At 36.5% G+C, this 21,051-nt stretch overlaps 1 protein-coding gene across 6 annotated transcripts in view; it reads left to right on the plus strand.

Moving 5' to 3' along the window:
- SYNE2 (spectrin repeat containing nuclear envelope protein 2) overlaps positions 1-21,051 on the plus strand; it is a 276,194-nt gene that overhangs the window by 81,377 nt on the left and 173,766 nt on the right. For all 6 annotated transcript variants that reach the window (XM_081146179.1, XM_081146181.1, XM_081146184.1 and 3 more), the window contains 12 exons: positions 966-1,103; positions 6,369-6,533; positions 7,150-7,262; positions 8,079-8,241; positions 9,616-9,694; positions 10,187-10,374; positions 12,195-12,359; positions 13,231-13,380; positions 14,729-14,902; positions 17,239-17,397; positions 17,699-17,872; positions 20,289-20,423. In XM_081146179.1, coding sequence (XP_081002305.1) covers positions 966-1,103; positions 6,369-6,533; positions 7,150-7,262; positions 8,079-8,241; positions 9,616-9,694; positions 10,187-10,374; positions 12,195-12,359; positions 13,231-13,380; positions 14,729-14,902; positions 17,239-17,397; positions 17,699-17,872; positions 20,289-20,423 — 1,803 coding nt within the window. The remainder of the gene's footprint in view (positions 1-965; positions 1,104-6,368; positions 6,534-7,149; positions 7,263-8,078; positions 8,242-9,615; positions 9,695-10,186; positions 10,375-12,194; positions 12,360-13,230; positions 13,381-14,728; positions 14,903-17,238; positions 17,398-17,698; positions 17,873-20,288; positions 20,424-21,051) is intronic.

Below are 21,051 nucleotides of genomic sequence, written 5' to 3' on the forward strand. Positions count from 1 at the left end.
TAAGCGGGGAAGTTGGATGAATCCAGCCTTCCGAACACTGACATTCAGCGGAGTCTGTGACTTGCCCACACACCATCCTTTTTGGTTTGGAGCCATCTGGGAAGGAAGGGATCAGACATTCTCCCCTTCCTTCCATCTGAACCGCATAGCCTTCCTGTGCTTCTTTCGCCTTCGCCTGCTACGTTTTTTATTGACAAGGTGCTCGGCGTCCAGTGAAGTGCCTTGCTCTCCCATATATCTTTGATTTCATAAATACCACCGATTCAGGTTTCTTAACTAAAAGGCTTTATGAAGTTAATAATTATCAGAAAGAATTTAAAATAATTAGCCTTCAGTGTGCTCATAAAATTTAATTTAAAATGCTACCAGTAATGATGGATAATGTTTTAAATTAAATTTTATGGAATTGATGACTCACACACACCAGTATTTCACACAAATATGAACCAAGAAAAGTTTATTAAAATGTTGAGGGCAGAGACAAAGTATTTTTGAAAATCTATGTAAAATTACTTGAGAAGAATTGGCTCAAGCCTAGTTAATCATAGACGCCTCAAAAACAATTTATACATGATGACTGCTGTCATATAATTCTCACTTTCTCTCATTGTTATTTTGTTGTGAACACATATTTGGGAAGGACAAGCAAACTCACATTTTCCATGTGGCATTCTGACTTGTCCTCCTGAGCTGCGTGTCCTTGCCTTTCCACTCCAGTAGAAATCCAACAGGACTGATGTGAGACCAGTCTATGGCATATGTTACTATGACAGCACCTGAGTTACCAGGGTGCACTGAAGAAAGGAACTGGATCCGTGAGGGGATCCTGAATTTAGGGAATTTTACCTTTATCTAAATAAAAATTTAAATATAACCCTCCTATAGCTATGGACCTTATAGTTGCAGATTACATTTTGTAAACTGACTTAAACATTTCAGTGCTTAAAATATTCTTCTAATTGTAGAGCCTGCTGTCCTTTTTGGAGTCATTCAATGAAGGAAAAAAACCCTTTTTGGACATCCTGTCGATGAAAGAGAATCTGAATCGGCTGAATGAAGATCAGTTACAGTTGAGAAAAGCCTGGGATGGCCTCAACTACCAGGTTACTGTGTTATGTTGATTAGAAGAACATTTCCATGGGGCAGCTTTGTTGGAAGAGAACTTTAGATTTCCATGAGGAATTCTGTAAAAGACAGAATAGATGCTTCAGCAGAAAGTTGGGAGAGTGTTCTTATATTTTCTCTATGGTCTCATTTGGGTAGTGGTTGCTATTTAAATAGGAATTTATAGAATTCTACTTAGAAAAAATTGCACGCTTATCCAGAGTTCTTACGTTTGCCATCAGTTCTTGGCTTGCCATAGTAGATTATCCATATTCTGATTCATCTGCAGCCTCCTCTCTACCACAGACCAAGGTCATGTTACCAATAGATGCTCAAAGCGGGTCAGGACAAACCCAGAGAGAATGTGTAAGGAGGAATGTGTGTATGTGTGTCTGAATATATCGGTGTGATTTCAACCATTTAAAATTTATTGAGACTTGTGTTATGGCCCAGGACATGGTGTATATTGGTGCATATATTATTTGCACTTGAAAAAAGAGCATGTATTTTGTAGGTTATTGGATATAGCGTTCTATAAATATCAATTAAGGTGGTTGATGGTGTTTAGATTATCTATGTCTTGACTGACATTTTGTCCAGTTCTGTCAATTGCTGATGAATCCTTCCTTTAATTCTGTTAAATTTTGCTTCATGTATTTTACATTTTGTCATTAGGTGTATACATTTATGATTGTTATATCTTCCTTATGAATTGATATTTTTACCATTATGAGATATTCCTCTTTATCTCTGGCAATATTGTTTTTCTTGATGTCTACTTAATTTAATATCAGTACAATCATTTCAGTCTTCTTATGCTGATTGTCTGTATGGCACATCTGTTTTCATTTACTTTTAACCTTTTTGAGTCTTTATATTTAAAGTGCATATCTTATGGGCAACATATAGTTGGATCTTGCTTTCTATTCACTCTGACAATCTCTGCTTTTTAATTGGAGTGTTTAGTCAGCTAATAGTTAATGTAATTACTGATATGGTTCAATTTAGGTTATCATTTTACTCTTTTTTTTAATTCCCTCTGTTTTTGTATTGCTATTCTTTTTCTTCCTGCTTCATTTTAGATTATGTTAATATTTTTAGAATTCTATTTTAATTTTTCTATTGGCTTTTTGGCTCTATATCTTTATCACATTTTTAATGGTATTACAATATACATTCTAAAATTTTTACAGTCTACTCAGAGTTATACAACTTCTTCGTTACTGTGTAATTTTTAAAACAGAAATTTGCAATTAAATTGATTCATTTATCTCTCACTTTTTATGCTATAGTTGTTTTGTATATAAATATATATATGACACAAATATATGTTTTAAAGTCCCTGAGACCATGCTATATATTTTTGCTCAAAACAGGCATATATTAAAGAAATTAAGAGAAAAAATTAGCCTTTTATATTTATCTAGATATTTACCATTTCTAGTGTTCTTCATTTCTTCCTAGAGATTTGAGTTTCCATCTGAACTTATGTTTCTTCAGCCTGAAAAACTCCTTTAACTTGTAATGCAGGTCTATGGGTGACAAACTTAGTTTTCCTTGATGTCTAAATGTCTTTTTTTGCGTTCATTCTTTTTTTTTAAACATATTTATTGTGGTATAGCTTATACACCATGAATTCACTAATTTAAAATGGATAATTAAATGATCTTTAGTGAATTTACAGAGTTGTAACACAGATTTCATGATCTGCAAGTCAAAAGTGTTCTTTGGCCCTGGAAAAGTTTGCCAATCCCTGCTCAAGTCTCTTGGCCATCAGCAGCAACAGCCTGTTTTAGAATACATTTTTTCACACCATTTACGAAAAGTGTCAAATAGTGTTCTACTGGCTTAAAAAAGCTGCCTTGTCAGAGCACCTAATTTTGGAGAAATAGTGCAGCTCCAGAAATCTTTCCCATCAGTGGCCGTGCTCATTGCATTCTCGTGTTCCGATCCCAGCTTTGACAGTGACCCCTGTAAAGGACAGGAGCTGTCTCTTACAAATCCTGGACAAAAAAGAGATATTGTCTGTATAGTTCAGGCTGTCCCAGGCCACAGAGACCTGGCCTAATTTTCTGAATATGATTTGGAAAAATTACCCAAAATAATGAGAAAAACCATAAAAAGAACTATTTTGCAAGATTAAGTGCTGCAAATTGATAGTAAGTTGAAAAACCATTCCTTAGGTAGAATGCAGCTCATTTTCCTGGTGTGGGAAAATGAAACATTAATTTTAAAGTCATCAGATGTATTAAAGAAAATACCATCTAGGTAGTTTCTGGTCCAGTTGTTTGAGAACACAGATATCTCAAAGCATCCTAGTAAATGGTTTCATTTTAAGCCTGCTATGAAGAACGGCAACATTATGTTATTTTGACCTGACAAGATCTTATAGAAATTTTCAGCCAAATTCAAAAGTAATTTCCAACAGTGAGAAAGGGTGGGACCATGTTATCTGTGTTAAGTGAGAAAGGAGTGATTGAAAGGTAAACATCGCCTTTTCTCGTTCCTCTCCTGACTTCTCCATAGGAGACAGCCCTGGGTCAGAAAGTATATATGTGGTTTCATTCCAAAACTGTGCAGCTTTCTTTTAGTTGTGAAAAGAATAACAACTGAATTAGAGGTATTATGTATAGCCTCTCCTTAACTCAATCATTTATCAGTTTTCTAGTTTATTTTTATTTTTTGGCAAATGCACAAATAATTCAGATATAATAAAAGCACATGTAACCTGTTTATATAAAAAACTTGTAATAGTCTGGCCGGGCGTGGCTCAGCGGTTGAACGTTGACCTAGGATCCGGGCTATCGATTCCCGGTTCGATTCCTGGTCACAGCACATGCCCAGGTTGCGGGCTCGATCCCCAGTTGGGGGCATGCAGGAGGCAGCCGATCAATGACTCTCTCATCATTGATGTCTCTCTCTCTCTCTCCCTCTCCTTTCCTCTCTCTGAAATCAATAAATAAAAAATAAAAACTTGTAATAATGAAAACTTTTTTTTATTGTTTTTCTAATTGGAGGCTTAGTGGTATATCGTTAATAATGTAAGATTATGGAGTTCTCTTTTGCCATATGCCTTTTGAGAAAAAAACTTGCAAGACAATTAAAGCAAAACAAAATACTGCATGGTATTACTTCTGTGTGGACTCTAAAAACAATGTCAAACTGAGAAATAGGGTAGAAAAGTGATTGCCAGGGACTGGGAGGTGGGGAAATAGGGAAAGGCTGGTAAAAGGGTACAAACTTTCAGCTAAAAGATATATAAGGTCTGAGGGTCTGATGTAAAACATGGTGACTATAGTTGATATAAAACATGTATGATATCATTGAAATTTGCCAAGAGAGCAGAACTTAAGTAATCTCTCCAAGAAAAAAGATTAGATAAATATGTGAAGTGATGGATGTGTTAATTACCTAGATGGTGGGAATCCTTCCCCAATGTATATATATATCAGATTACCATGATGTATACTTTAAATATCTTACAATTTTATTTCTCAATTATACCTCAATAAAGTGGGAAAAACAAAATGCAGTACAAAATGCAAAAACTATAACATTTAATGAATGAATAGTTCCATTCGATTGCCTTAAAGGAACCTAGCTTTGTCCTCACTTAACATCTTTATTCTTGGGTAATTGATTAAATGTGTTTTTTGTAACAATTTGCCTTGCATATAGTGGATATCCAGTAAATGTTTGGAAGGAATGATTAACCAAATAGCTCATATAACATGCAAACTTTGCCTATTTTCTCTATATAAAAACAACTTAATTCTAAGAATAGTGACATTTCATTAGTAGAAATATAACGGAAAGAGAAAAGACAGAATTAAAACTCATACTTTCATTAGAGGCAGTCATTTGGGTGAAACGAATTTTGATTTATGCTTGATCTTCATAGGGGTGTCTTTGAAATGAGAATACCAAAAAACACTGTAAAAGAGTCATGCGAGTTCAGATAAAAATCCACATTCTTAATGGTCATCAGTGTGGAGTTCGTGTTCTCCCCTGGTTTTCCCCTGGCCCCCCTGCCTGGCTTTACTGTATTGCTGACCATATTTTAATGTAACTGTGTAGTTGTCTGCTTTCCCTGCCAGGTCGTCCAGATAAGAGCTGTAACTTTTATTTATCTGATTGACCCTCAGATGTAGAGGATTATATTAAATTTACTCTTTCCTTCATGGCACATGAGTCTGGACCAGGCCCAACTCTTGTTTTTATGCGCTTGTTTCATTGTGTGTTTATTTCCTTTTATACCCATCCCCTGCTTTCATTCCCCTTTCTCCTTAGGTCACCACTGCGATGTGCTTAATGTGTGTATCTTTGTTTTATGCTTTTGCAAAATACATGGTGTATATATGTGTCCATGTATTTTTAAGTTGTGTAAATTGATGTTATATGTTAGTCTGTTTCTTACTTCCATTTTTGAGTACCTGTATTTAAGGAGCCTCCAATGTTGCCCTGTGTGTACATCTAATTTGTGTCTGGTTGCTGCCAGTACTCTGTGGTGTGTGATCATCACACGTCCCCTGTCCACTTTAGAGGCCTTGTGTATCTTTATCCCCAATGCTTACGACAATAGATTTTTCCTAACTGCTCGGTAAATGAATGAATGAGTGGACGAGTGAATGTGTGAGTGCAGGAGTGAGTCTGATGGTGCTTAGTAGGGGGGAAAAATCCAGGTAGAAGGCGCAGCAAGAGCGAGACCTGGGCAGTCAGTGTTTGGGGGACTCTGTAGTTGGCATCTGTGGGATTTGTGTTCGTGTAGGGAGTGGTGGGAAGGCCAGGGAAGAAGGTTGCCTGCATTGTGGGGGTTTCAGTGAAGGACAGATACTCAGGAGATACGTAGAGATATCAGGGCACATGAGGAAAATAATCTATAAATCTGTTTGCCAGGTGTAGTTGTAATGTCAGAGAACGCAGGGCATACGGCGCTTGAATCCATGGTCATTCAAGACAGTAGTCTACCATGCTTTGAGGCGTGCTTTAAATATTTCTAGTTTCCCCCTCATAACTGATGATGGATTTATCAAAACATTTGTTTTTAATCCTTGTGCCCTCTTTTCCCCTGCAGCTTTTAAACAAATTGTCTCCTCGCTCAGTAGGTAGCCAAATGATCTTTAGAGCTAAGTAGTTTATCTATTGATAAAGGTTTCCTTGATTTTCTTTAATGGATTAGAGAAACTTTAGAGAATTAAACATAATATGTGTGAAGAAATAAACTAGGAGAATGACTACTGAAGAACACGTTCCCTCTTTTTCAGATTAATGTGTGGAAAACGAAGCTGAACGATGACCTGCCCTCTCCCCTCCACCAAATCGAAGCTTGGCTCCAGGACGCCGAGGGGCTTACAGATGCCGACTTGCCCGCCTCCCAGGATTACTATGAAGCCATTGCGCTAATAGAAGAGAAAATGGCTTTATTCAAGGTCGGAAAAGAAAAAGGAGCATTGACAAATCTATGCTTTGTTAGGACCACTCTTGAGAGAGACTTTGTTCTGGCAAGAAGGGAAGGAAATGCAGTGGGTGTTTGAGGATGGTTTAGAATTATTCCCTTGGGGAGATGGGGTACCTGGAAGATCCCTTCACTTTCTTCATGAACATTGTGCTAGTTTAACGTGGAAACATTAACAATAGAGAGTAGTCAGTGAGTTCTAAAGCTACGGAAAGTCTGACAAAAAAGGAGGGGGGAGTCTGGTTTAAATGTGGGAGATGGGGTGCTTACTATGATGGCGTGAAGAATTTGGTGGATGAGATTTATAGCACTGGAGCTCACGAAGGAATGGAAAATAACATCTGAAAACGAGATTTTAATACTGGTTTTGCCAAAGAAACTGCAATCTGCCTCTCTGTAAAACTGACCTAGTGTAACACATTTATGGTGAAAATATTTATTCATAAAATCTTAGTTAAAAAAAACCCCACCACTTTTATGATTTTTTAAAAAAAGATGCAGTGAATGCATAGAACAAATAAGATGAACAAACCCTCAGTTACAGTGCTTGGCAATAAACCTGGTTCATATCAGCCTAAATTTCTTTTCAGACTCTGATGGATAAATGTGACTGTCACTCAAACACCCTCCTGACATTTGAAAATAGAGATGAAAAACAGTCGCCATTGGTACCAGCTTACAAATTGGAGGAAATGAAAAGACGGTTTGTAACACTTCACAGCTGCTGATACCATCCATGTTTGAGCACTCAGTGGTGTAATAGGGACCAGAAAATAAGATTTTTAGATAACTTCTCAAAAGTATTCTTTAAATCTTGATAACAGCACCTTCCTGTTTCATGTAATAGTAACATAATATCACGCTAACGCACTTTCTCTTTTTATTGGATGGTAGGATGTGGTGGTAGAACAAGTTGTGGACTTTCAGTATCTTGGTTTGGGCCAAGTTATTCTGTCCTTCCGAGCATGTTTCCTTATTTGTAGGATAGTGATGATCAGCGTGTTCAAGTCTCACAAGGATACTGGGTGACATGGGAGGTGGTCCATGAGGGAACTTTATAAACTCCGACACTACAAATATAAAGACTATTTAATAGGTTGTTGTGATCTTCTCTTTTCTCATTATTTATAAGCAAAGTATTAGAATGATAATAAGGTATTTGCCTTAATAATAAAAGCTGTTTTTAGTATGTAAATGTTGAAGTTATAGTTGCATTAGATTATCTAGAAGTTTTCAAATTTAGTAAAATATTTTGGAGATTAATGTTTTATTATAGGATTTCTCAGGAGGGTTATAATTTCTAAAGAAAATGTTCTGTTAGATGTTTCACCTTAGAAATAGTTGTTATATATCTAGCCACAATGTTTGTTTTACTTCGTTTAAAGAAGATTTGAGTATACATGAGAGCACCATGTGTTTAAAAGAAAAAGTTAGAGCCCCAGTGTTTTTTAAAATGCCACATATCTCACGTTTGGCCCATAATAGTAAGTTAAATTCTAAAACCTGCACTATTTTCCAGAGTCAACACTATTTCGGGGAAAAAATTCATTCCACTTCTAGAGTTTCATTACTATAAGTGCTCAGTCCTTGGTTTGCTAGACGAAGCGAAATCAAAATTGAAGGTTTGGAACATCAAATATGGGAGCAAAGAATCTGTGGAATTGCTGCTGGAAGACTGGCATGTAAGCTCTTTATTTCATGTCTTAGAAAACTATTCTCCATGTCTGGGTGCTGGGTTTGCATTTTTCTTGGGCACAATTTCCCTTTACCTTTTCAGGTTTTCAGATGGGATTTTTTAATTTTTATTTTTTGGTAGCTTCCATTAGCTTAAATGTTGCCTGGAGAAAAGAATTATAGATAGTTAAATAACAGACATCAGGAAAGAGTAAGAGAAAAACAGTGTTATTTACTAGAAAGGGGAGATTGAGTTAACCAGGCAATTAACATAATATAGAGGAAGTTTTAATGTTATTTCCATTAAAAATTTCTATTTTTACTTACTGGACATCTTATTTAATATTTTCCCCCCACCCAAATCAATGGTTTTATCCAAAATTTAAATTTTTTCTTAGAACATTTTAACCTTAGCTTTTCAGTTTTAAGGGTGGGAAAAACAGTACATTTTGCATTGAGCATTTTTTAGGGAGAGGGCCTAGTTCTTGAAATTTATAGGCAAAAATGTTGCAAATGATTTATATATAAGTGTGGTCATTAGTAAATTAAAACTAAAGCATCCTAGGAATGTCATTTCTACAGTTAGGCCTTGTCATTGTACTTTCTTTTTGGAATGAGGGACAAAAAGAAATATCTAAGATTGTAAGTTTAATTGCAAAAACTGAAAAACAGAGATTTATTTACAGATATGCTTTAAACACTGTACATTCTCAAATAGTAAGCATCATTCTAAATTAGACTAGACTTTGAATATTTTTCTTTCTTTTCTTTCTTTGATTTTCCATTTTTCCATTTAAGTAATCATACAGTCAATACATAATAAGGGTACAATAAATATCAGTTGTTAATTAACTCTGTATTTTTCCATAGCATAATTTGCTTGTTAGGACATGTAAGCATTTAGTTACAGGTAATTGTAATTTCTCAAGTGTTTTTGCAAGATGGATACTATCTATTTATAACATACTCTAATATATCTAATAAAAATTATTCACTATTAATAAAAATACATGAAATAAAAGAAGCTGATACAAATTATGCAATATTAGTAAATATGTCAGGTGGAAGATTTTTGAAATTGCTATAAATGTTTAATATGCTTTTTCCCACCAGAGGAAAACCATTAGGAACCTTCTTACCACTTTAAGATACACTTTTCAGGTTTCATACCTATATAATGTTCACTCATAGTTACGTCTCCTAGACCTTAACTCTCTTCATGAACTGCTCTTCTTTTCCTACCCAAATATGTAGTTTAAAGCCTTAAACAAATGTTGGTGCCTGAGTTTTTCATCTGTGTTTATATGTTTATATCTGGATTTCTTGGCACATTTAAAAAAGTATAAACTGTCAATATGTTTTTTCCCCTTTCCTCCCTCCAGAAATTTATTGAAGAAAAAGACTTCCTAGCTCAACTTGAAACTTCTTTTCAAAAATGTGAAGAAATCTATAAGAATTTGGGTAAAGCTATACAGTTACTTTTTGATGGAATGGTCACTTAAGAATAGCATTTTATATCTTTCGCTTTCTTTATACCTTAATGTTTTATTTGTTTTATTTTAATTTTTTATTAATTGATTTTTAGAGAGAGAGGAAAGGGGGGAGAAAGAGAGAGAAACATCGATGTGAGAGAGAAACATTGATCGGTTGCCTCCTGTACACATCCCCGATGACTGGGGATGGAACCTGTAACCAGGTATGTGCCCTGACCGGGAATCGAACCCGCAACCTTTTGGTGCACGGGGTGACGCTCCAGCCAGCTGAGCCACCCAGCCAAGGCTACCTTAATGTTTTACACGCGCATTTTCTTTGGAAAATGCTTGCATTTAGTTTAAATATTGTCAGAGTATATATTTATTTTTCAACTATTCACATGCAAATATTTTCCTTAACAGTACTTTATTAATAAAAACCTGTTTTCTAAAATTCCTTCTTGTTTTGTTCACATCACAGGTGGACAGTATCAGAATGTTAGTGAACAGCATATGACGATGGAACGAAACATTTCTGTGTGTCGGGAAAGCATAGCTGACGTGCAGTGCACCCTGCAGAAGGTTCTGGGCTGCTGGACGGCGTATACGGAAAAGCTGCGCTTCCTCAAGGCGTGTTTCGAGGAGACAAAGAAGGAACAAATTACAGAGGTATTTGCAGCCTAGTGGCACCGGCTCAGTTGCACTTTTTGTTTTGTTTGGAGACCCTCATTTTCAGGGAAGAGTAAGCACAACTGTTGGAAAATTCTCCAAGATTTGGAAGGAGTTTAGTTTCTTCCTAATAAAACTGCCAAAGGAAATTTTCACCGCGTTACAGGTTTTACACACACACAGAGTTTTATTGAGGTATAACTTACATACACAGTATACCTTTTGGAAGATATAGTACTACATTTTTTTGAAAGAAAATAAAAGACTTGGAGTACTGGATAGCAAATAGACATATTTAAAATAGATTGATGTTTTATAAAGTTTAATTTTTCAATTCAATACTTTGTTTTCCTTTCTATTGAATTTATTGGGTGACACTGGTTAACAAAACTATACAGGTTTCAGGTGCACAGTCCTACAGCACATCATCTGTACACTGTGTTGTGTGTTCACCACCCCAAGTCAAGTCTCCTTCCATCACCACTGACCCCTCTCTACCCGCCCCCACCTCCCCCAATTTCCTCCCCCCTCAATCACCACACTGTAGTTCGTGTCCATGAGTTTTTTCTTTTTTTGCTTAATTCCTTTACCCCTTCCATTCAGTACTTTTGAGCTCTAAAACCTTTCTGAGTTTCTAGAGGAGGCAAATCAAAATACCTTCAACTTCTCTGGAGAGGCGTGGAAGAAATCTTAGTGTAATTCACTGTTGTTTTCATTTGCTATTCATGTCATCATCTGTTTTATGATTGGTCTGAAATAGTTCTTTCTTTCTTTCACTTGTTTCTCTCTGTTGCAAATGGATATAGATAGCCTCTCAGACTAAACATTTTTCAGGTAGAAACTAAAGTTACTCAACAGAAAAGAAGACTGTTTATATGAAAGTAAAATATGTGTGTGTGAGTACAAAAGAGTGTTTGAGGGGCTAGTGAGACATTACTTCTCCCTGTCACTTATGTTGATATTAGAAAAGCACATCTTTGGCTTTCAACAGTTCTTCTGTTTTCATTTTATTTTATTTTATTATTTTATTTTAATCTTTATTGATTTCAGAGAGAGGAAAGGAGAGGGAGAGAGAGAGATAGAAACATCAATGATGAGAGAGTCATTGATCGAACCCACAACCTGGGCGTGTGCCCTGACTGGGATTGAACCCCGATCGCCTGGATCCTAGGTCAACGCTCAACCGCTGAGCCACGCCCGGCCGGGCAGTTCTTCTGTTTTTAAAGTTCTTTCATTAAAATTCCCATAACTCTGGAAAAAAAAAAATAACACTTTAAGCCTTGTAGTTCCCAAACTGTGTCCTAAGGTGCTCTGAGCTGCCAGAGAGAACTCTTTAAAAAAAATTTTTTTTTAAATGTAAAGGGAATTTAAATTTTGAGGGAGATACAACAAGACTTGTCGGTTGACACTATGCAAATTAGCACTAAGTTTTTTGGACGTGACTACTTCAAAATGAGAGCTTTTAGATGATTTTTCTGACCTGGAGAGTTCATGAAAAAAATTACCAAGACATCAAAGGTGCCGCGAACTGAAAAAGTTTGAGAACCTCTGCTCTAAGCTCCACAGGCACTTAGAAGGGTGGCCGGTTAGATGCTTCCTAACAGCCCAGGCCCAGGCCGCGACAGACAGCTGCTGCCTGCCAGTTAGTGCTGGGGTGAAGAGCTGGACCGGTAGGGATGGGAGAATCCTCTAAAGGGCCGCCAGAGTCTCTGCAAAACCTCACTTTTGCTTACAGTCAACCTTGGTAAAGATCTGTTTATCGATCATAGAAAGACAAGTATTTTGTCATTAAAATAACATGTTGCTTATATGTTATGTAGGTTCCCTCTGAGACACTATCCCAGTGGAATCTTGAACATACTATGTTAAATGAAGTGGGAAATTTCTTAATTCAAGTCAGCAATGCTGAATTTAGAGCATCTATTTCTAAAGAACTGAGAAGGCTGAATAAAAGATGGAGAAAGTTTGTTACAAAAACTCAGCTCGTAAGTTTGTGCAGTTTTTTGTTGTTTTTTTTTTTGGTAACAGCTTCATTGAGCTATAAAGTCGCATACCATACAATTTGTTCATTTAAAGTGTACAACAGTGGGTTTTAGTATCCCCAGAGCCGTGCGGCCGCCACCATGATCAAGTCTAGAACATTTTCATCACCTCTTAAGGAAACTCTGTACCCATTAGCAGTCGCTGCCCACTTTCTCCCACCCTCCCCAGCCCTAGGCAACCCAGTCCACTTAATGTCTCTATAGGTTGGCCTGTTTTGGATATTTCACGTAATTGGGATTATATGGTATGTGGTCTTTTGTTTCTGGCTTTTTTCACTTAGTGTAATGTTTTCAAGGTTTGTCCACATTGTAGCATATATTAGTTCTTCATTCCTCTTTATTGGCAAATAATAATAGCCGATTGTATGGCTATAGCACATTTTGTTTATTCATTGATCAGTTGATGTACATTTGGCTTCTTTCCACCTTTTCGACTATTCTGACTAATGTTGCTGTGGACATTCATGCACAAGTTTTTGTGTGGACACTTAACATACAGCTTTCTACCTGAATTTCTTTTACCACTAAAAAATAATGTTAAGTGTTTTGCTTACTGGATTTCAGGCTCCTGAGAACATACACTGAGCTTTATTTATCTTTATATTTGGTATAACGCTTCTAAAAGAAGACCTTACATAATGTTAAAATTTAAGTTATGAAATTATTTTTTTCTTATTAACAATTCGAGACTGAGGTGTTTTATGGGGAATGCTCATTTTAAAATATATTGAATATATTATGTCCATTTATTGTTGGTAATATATCTTAGCATAAAAATATAAGCATTACGTTTTATGACATTAATTTTTTATAGGACATGAAACTGCCACTTATAAAAAAGCAGGATCAGTCCATTCTTGACAATCCTAAAAATATTCCACCATCTAAAGAGGAAAAACCAGCTGTTGAGTCTTCAACAGATAGGCTATTAGAAGGTGCTGAAGATCCCAGCCAGAGTGTAAAGGTAAAGTAGTCATACTTTATTCCATTTGTGTATAGAAATAATTTAACTTTGCTGTTTTTCTTTAAAAAAAAAATCCATATTGTTGAAACAGTGGTAAATATGATTATTAGGTAATATTTAAAGTATAATCATTTTCCAGTAAAATGCATAAAGACTACCTTCATGAGGTAGTCTTTAGGGTTAAAGTCACTCAGGAGGAGGAGTTTCCCCGACACGACTTCTCAGTGTGGAAAGGGAGCTGCTGTTTTCCTCCCATTGCTTCTGACTGGTGCTCAGACATTGTCTAGCTTTAGGCTAGCCCCTGGCCTGTGTCTTGCTTCCTTTCTGTAAAGTGGGGGGAAATGTAGACTTTATTTGTAGTTTTGTTGGATAATTTAGAGGATGATTTTTTATTTTGGATAAGAATATGGAAAAGGAACCCAAAACAATAAAAATCATACGCAGGTGTCATACCTGTGGTTTTGGAAATGTGCCTTCTTCAGAATAATAACTTGCACGGTTTTACGTAAGAATGTCACGTTTAACTGGCTTTGTCCAGTGGCCGTGATTCGCTGTGTTTAAGACCTAATCAGACAGACTCTTGAAAGATCTGAATTTGTGCAAGATGCTTTTAGAATAAAAGAATAGAGAATAGTATATTCTTCTAATACATTGAAAATATGATCTGGTAAAAAACAACTAAGAATGTATATATCATGTACAGCTTTAGTATATCACCCCATAGGATATTGAGAGATTATTCATGGGAAAAGGCTTAATTTCACTGAAATTTGATTCTGTCTCTTCTTGAGGATGTTTGCAACTACTATTGCTAGTAGCTGTAGTTAAGTAAGTTGTATGTGAGGTTTTGAAATGTGTTTATAGAAACAATACCTTAATTTTCTAAGATTTTATCTCCTTATGTATAAAATGGTGATAATAGTAATTAGCTCGTAGGCATGATATTATCATGAAGAAAACATATGTGGTCCTGGCCAGGTAGCTCAGTTGGTTAGAGCATTGTCCTGAGATGCTAAGGTTGCGGGTTCAACACCCAGTCAGGACACATACAATAATCAACCAATGAGTGCATCAGTAAGTGGAACAACAAATTGACGTTTCTCTCTCTCCCTCTCTCTCATCAAGAAATAAAAATTTTAAAGAATATATATGTGAATAAATCTGCTAACATTTAAAGTGATATGTACTGTCATAAAGTGCTATTATCATTTCAAAAACTAATTCTTAAGTAATTAAAATATGTTGACTTATCACTCTTGGGGGGGGAAAAAGATCACTTTTTAAAATGGAAAATTATTGTATCATGTAAACATTGTCATTTTCTTAGCGATAATTTTGAATGTTGTAGGCTGGGGAAGAACATGAAAAAGAAAATGAAGAATTCCCAGGGCAACTAAAAGTGGCCGAAGAAACTGAAAAGCTTATTGGAGAAGTGGAAACCTGGGACACAGAAACCAAGTCTCTTTTGGATGTTCTGAGACATCAAGATGATGTAGATACTTCAGTGGAAGAATCTTTGCAGGTATGAGCATAAAAGTCTTAAAAGGACAACTTCCATGGCTGTAGACTGATGTATTAAGATAAAAGTTTCAGGGTAAAGAATAATATGACAGCTGTTTGAATTTTCTTAGTTGGGGTTTTTTAAAACAGCATGGATCCTCATTCCTAAATCATTTGCTGTGATTTTGCTTGAGGACAGAGGATAGACTTGAAGACCATTAATAGTACCTTATGTGAGTCTAAGTTCTGGAATTATTTTCCCAGCTACATAATGGAGGTTAAATATTTTCTTGTCTGAGAGGCGATGAAGAGATAAGTGAGGGCGGCCTCACATAGCTCAGCGAGTGTGAATATGGGGGATTATACAGCCTCGGCTTTGAAGGCTCGTTCACTGATTAAGCCACTTTCCCTTCTTTGCTTGACCCGGGGAGGGTGACGGGTGTTGTTACAACTCGGTTCTGTCTTCATTCTCAGGCAGTCGACTCATTGAAAAGCAATGAGGCAAGATTGCATTTTAATATCACTCAGTTCTCCTGGGAATGAAGTTACAATTGTGGTTTTTACTGAGTTCCAAGCTCAGCTATAAAAATCTATGGAGCATGTCATAAATTGCAACAAGATGGAAAGTTCCTGGAATAAAGGAACATTTATGTAATTCTTTTAAATCTGCATTTCTGAAGTGGTGTATATATAGCATTTTGTGTTTTCATTGTTTATAAGAGTGATACTTTTTATTGCTTTGAAAATATTATATAAACTTACCTGTGCTATCTGCCAGTGCTTTTCTAATTTCATTCATTCATTCATTCATTCATTCATTCATTCATTCATTCATTCATTTATTTGCTGTATCTGGAATTTACTTTAGTAAAAGAAATGAGTGAGAAATGAGAAAGTCAATATTTAAAAAATATTTCAAAAAAATAACAGGGAACATACACACATGCTAGAATATATTTCTGTTAAGAAGGAATTAAGTAGATCTTTATTGGATCAAATATATTGTAAAGTAAGAAATACAGGTTGCTGAACAGTATAGGTGTTGACGTCTTTTTAGTGCTCTGTAAAATAGTTGCTTTTTAGTACTTTATGCTTTGATATTCATAGAAAAATATCCGTAAGTGTATACAAATAACTAGTTTTGTCTGTCTTGATCCCGCATGATGCCCAGCTCTTAGCACATTTCCTGGTACACAGTAGACACAAAGTATTTTTTAAATGAATGTGTGAATGTTTGGTTAAATGACAACTAAGGGAGCGATGGGGAAGAAGAGGAACTTTTTCTTTACATGCTGTATTTTCTATTCTTGTTCAAGTTTTTTACCTGAGCTTTATAATTAAAAAGGGGAAAAATTGAAATTATAAATCAATATACTAATTTTAGACATTAAAATACTGCATTAAAGTGTAAAGAAGAAAATAAAAATCACTATAATTCCGCTGCTCTAAGATAAATGAGATCAACGTTTACATAGTTGATACCACAAAGTGTAATTTCTGTTTTATTATACCAAAGTCACCTTTGAGTAGTAAGTAAAATTTTTTTTGCTAATTAATAAGTGGAAAGCAATATCTCATTATTTTAATTTGTATTTACTGTATTTGTTACATGTAAGATTCGACTATTAAATATTCATTAGCTTTTTTTCCTGTGATTTGTATTTTCTTAGTTTTTTTGGATTTTAGTTATTTTTCTTATTGAATTTATAAGGTCTTTGAATCATGACCCATTTTCATTTGTGTAGCAAATATTTTTACCAAGTTGGTGACTTTTAAGTTGTTTATTTTACATAGAAAATTTTTACATTTATATAGTCGTTTTTATCCCTGTTCTTATGTATGCAAAGGCTCTCCACACACACAGAGAGCAGATCAACTTTCATAGATAATTTCTTCTTTTTGTAGTTTTGTATTTTATATAACTTTCTGATATACCTGAAATTTATTCTTGACATGTTGTATAAAGCATGGTTCTAAAAAGATTATTTTCCAATAGTCATTTTCTCCAGTAACATTTATCATATGCCCTTGCAACTGATTTGCCTTAGAGCAATTTAATATTAAGCTTTATTACTACTCTCTCAACTTGTTTTCTTTCTGTTCCATTGTATTACTTCTAGTCTTTATTTTATTGCAGTGTTTAGTATATAAATACTAACCTATAAAAGACTGTGTTGCCCAGAATCTGTATAAATATAAAATTTCAAAATGAAATTTTTAAATAGCATTCTTTAGAATATAAATTTGCCTCATTTTGCATTAATAATTAACCTTTTATGACTTCTGATGAGATTTAAGGTTAATGTTTAACATATAATCAGAATGTTTATTGTGATCTCATTTTAATTGTTTTAATAGCATCTTATTGCCAAGGGCTCTATGTATGAAGAGCTCACATCTAGAATGGAAGACACTTTACAAATGGATGTACAAAACATTTCAAGCCAGGAGTCCCTTGAACATGTTCTCACAGCTGGGCTTCAGGCAAAGATTCAAGAAGCTAAAGAGAAAGTCCAGGTCTCTCTTTAATATTCTCTATTCAGTGAATTAGTCTTTAAAACCAAGTAGTCAGTGGGAGGATGGGGAAGTTGGAGGGGTTGCCCTATAATTTGGAAGTGTTTTGTAAAATACAACTTTTGCATTATATTTTATTTTTTTATATTTAGAGCATACTGGAAAATATCAATATAATAAATAAAATATTCCTATGTCCAGTGGGAAAATAGGAGTGGCAACACAAAGAAAATATTTATTAACTTTTATGAATTTTCTAAGAAGCTGGGCCAAGTGTTAAGTTGAGAATTTTTTGTCTTCACAGATCAACATGGTAAATTTAGGTGCAGTGCTGAAGAACTCAGCTGATGTCTCACCAGATCTGAATGTCAGGATGAAGGTGGAGGAATCACTGAAGGAACTTGAATCATACATTACAAGAGCTGAGCAGTTACTTGGCCAAAGAGAGAGCCGGAGTGGACTAATTTCAAAGTATAAGGTGGGACCCTTTCACCTATCAAATGTAGGGTATTTATTATTAGCCAACTACCTAATTTTTATCACTGTGATTATACACAAAGTTATTGTACCTTTAAAATTTTTTCCAGTTTTATACATTGTTTCCCAGAGACTCTTCAAAAAAAACATTAAAATAAAGAATTTTAAAAATTCAATATACTATTGTAGACCTGCCGAATAGACTCAGTGATATAGTGTAAAGAACACAGCTGACTCTATGACATTGAGCAAGAATTTAATTTTTCTGGCTTTTTTAATCAATAAAATGGTCACAATAATTCTAGCCCTATCTAGGCTGCCGAATTTGTTGTCGAGGCTTTCAATGAAAATAAGGCTTATGAAGGCATATGAGTAGTTAAAATTCTTCAGCTGTAAAATAACATTTTAATTAAAATGATACAAGTTATTTATGGACATATTCTTATCGATAAAGACCCAATATGTTTTGGGTCAGTTTGGAGACAATTTTAGGTTGACTTTTCATGGTTTGATAGAGTTAAGATATATCCAAATGAGACTCACTATTAATGAACACAGCAGGAGGTACTTGGGGGGTGGGCGTGGGAAGTGAAATGAAACAGGGTCTCTATACTTGGACCATTGGAGCAGTAGAGTATTACATGTTCTTCCCTTCATTCATTTATTCAACACTTCACGCACCTCTTGAACATTTAAAATGAACAAGGCATGTTGTGGGAGGTAGAGATGAAGCCAAGTGATACTTCCCCCAGTGCCAGTGCTCCCAGGCTTTAGGAAAAGACCTGTTACATAGACTCAGTGATATAGGAGCCACCCTCTGCCCACTGTGGCCCCTCTTTTTTCCCAGGCCTCAACTCCATTTGTTTTTCTGGATTGCTCACCATACTGGACCCTAGCAGCCTTTTCACCATTCCTTTTCCACGGCCATCTTACGCTGTTTGCACTTGGCCAGCCACCAGCTCTGACCAGTTCCCTGTCCTTTGCCCCTGCTTTACTCCCAGGTTGCTGACAGTGCTGAACTGACCTTAAGAGTCACTGGTTCTTTTAAATAATCACCAGGCTGGATTTCAGGAGGACAGATATGGTCGGCTCAGGAAAGAGAGAAGGAAGATGGAAAGTGGGTGCTCTGGGCCCCTTCTCTCCAGAGAGAAGAGAGGGGTGTCAGTTCTCACACCATGTTCTTTCTCCCTGCCCACTTTTCTTTTGGAATCTGAGGCCATGGGTTTTCCCTTTTTCCTCTGGCATTTAGTGAAGTGGATCTGTTTTCACAAACAACACAAGGTTCTTCCCTGAGACCCTTGGGACTCCAGGCACGCGGGTAGTGGGACCCTCCCATCGGCACATATGGTGTGAATATTGCCCTTGGTCCTTCATGTAGCAGTCCTCTCAGAGGCCTTGGAGAAGCGCCCCGGGGCCCCTGGGTCCTTCATGTAGCAGCCCTCACAGAGGCCTTGGAGAAGCGCCCCGGGGCCCCTGGGTCCTTCATGTAGCAGCCCTCACAGAGGCCTTGGAGAAGCGCCCCGGGGCCCCTGGATCCTTCATGTAGCAGCCCTCATAGAGGCCTTGGAGAAGCGCCCTGGGGCTCAGCATTGTACCTTTTCTGCAGGAGGCCCATAATAAATGTGTAATGAGTGTAAGGATGAATTCCCACCCTGTTTAATTGCTTTCTCCTTAAGTATTACTTTCATCTTCTTGTCTCCTTAGAGTTTTCTGCCTTTCACAAACCCCAGACTAGTGTTCCTTCTGTCATTCACTTGTTACCTAAGCCAGGATTCTGCTCTTATAGGGTATTGCCAGGTACTACTCAATAAGAGCCGGTAAGTGTGGGGTAAGGAGCAGACACGTTCCTGGCAAGGTATTTCCCTTCCCTGGCTATTGCTGTCCTTCCCTGGGATGGGACTGCCAGTGTGGTTGGCCCTGGCAAAACTAGAAGTCCATGGTAAAGTAATGTTTCTTTCTTGCAGCATAAAATGCTTATGTACAATGTTAAATATTTGCCATACTAACCCTACTATAAATTATATCTAATATATGCTGGTATTCTCTTCATATTATATCACTTACGAAGTGTGGTTGTCTGATCCACAATTAAAGGAACTTTCGAGGAAACCTTGCCAGGGGCTCATTATTTATCAGAGGGGTAATGCAAATTATTTTGAATATCATAGATATGAAGTTTTTATCTGGGTTTCAAATGTGTAGGTACATTTAAATAAGAAATACTTTGCAATTTTTTTCAAAAGATGCAAATGGGCTCTCAACCTCAATTTACAAAGAAAAGTCTCCCTTAAATCTTTAAATAGTCTTCATAGAGTCCTTTGCCTAGCTCTACCTGTGAACCATCTACCAAAATTAGCTTTGAGGAGTTGGCAGTAGAGACTTTCATGTTCTTGTTTGCATCTTTTTTTAATTTATAGGAAGCACTATTAATTTTTAATACTAAAAGTCTGGCCAAGTATATGAAAGCCATTGAAGAACTGAAAAATAATGTATCTGAGGATGTAAAGCTGTCTTTGGAAGAAAAGAGCAGAGATGTCTGCACCAAGTGGGAGGTAAGAACATGCACGTGTATCCGGCACTTACACGAATACATCTGACCATGGATTTGTTTGTCATCAGAGTCATTCTTGGTTATCCCCTTGTTTACTTTGAATCACAGAGGGCTGATCCCTGTAGGCTGCGGTTCTCAGGCCCTGTAGCAGCTGGCCTCTCTGTGTTCAGCCAGTGACAATACTGGAGATTAGAAAGGAGGTTGGAGGAGGGGAAACAGGAGAGTTCGAAGGCTTTCTTGTCCTCTTTCTTGGCCACTGTCTCTGGCAGCTGAGTCTCCCCCTGGCTGCAGGTTCCATGTCTCCAGCCTCTGGTTGGTGACCCTCCTGCCTGGACTCCACTGAAGCTTCCAGCCCAGCGGTGGTAGGAGCTTTCTGCTGATGCTAATCTCTGGATTGCTTCCCATCCCCTCTTTGACTTTCATGTCTTGTGTAATCAATCCCCAGCATGTAATTCCCTCTGAGTTAAATATTTAGTGTTTTCTGGTTTCCTGGTTGGATCCTGACTGAGACAACATATTGACACATACACCCAGAGTTTCAGTGAAATAGGTGTAGGCTTTGGTGGCAGACAGACTTGGATCCAGCAGCTATGACCCTGGGGAAGCTGCTTAACTTCTAGGACCTTCAC

This window comes from Miniopterus schreibersii (genome assembly GCF_964146895.1).
Source record: "Miniopterus schreibersii genome assembly, chromosome: 1".
Lineage (NCBI taxonomy): Eukaryota > Metazoa > Chordata > Mammalia > Chiroptera > Miniopteridae > Miniopterus > Miniopterus schreibersii.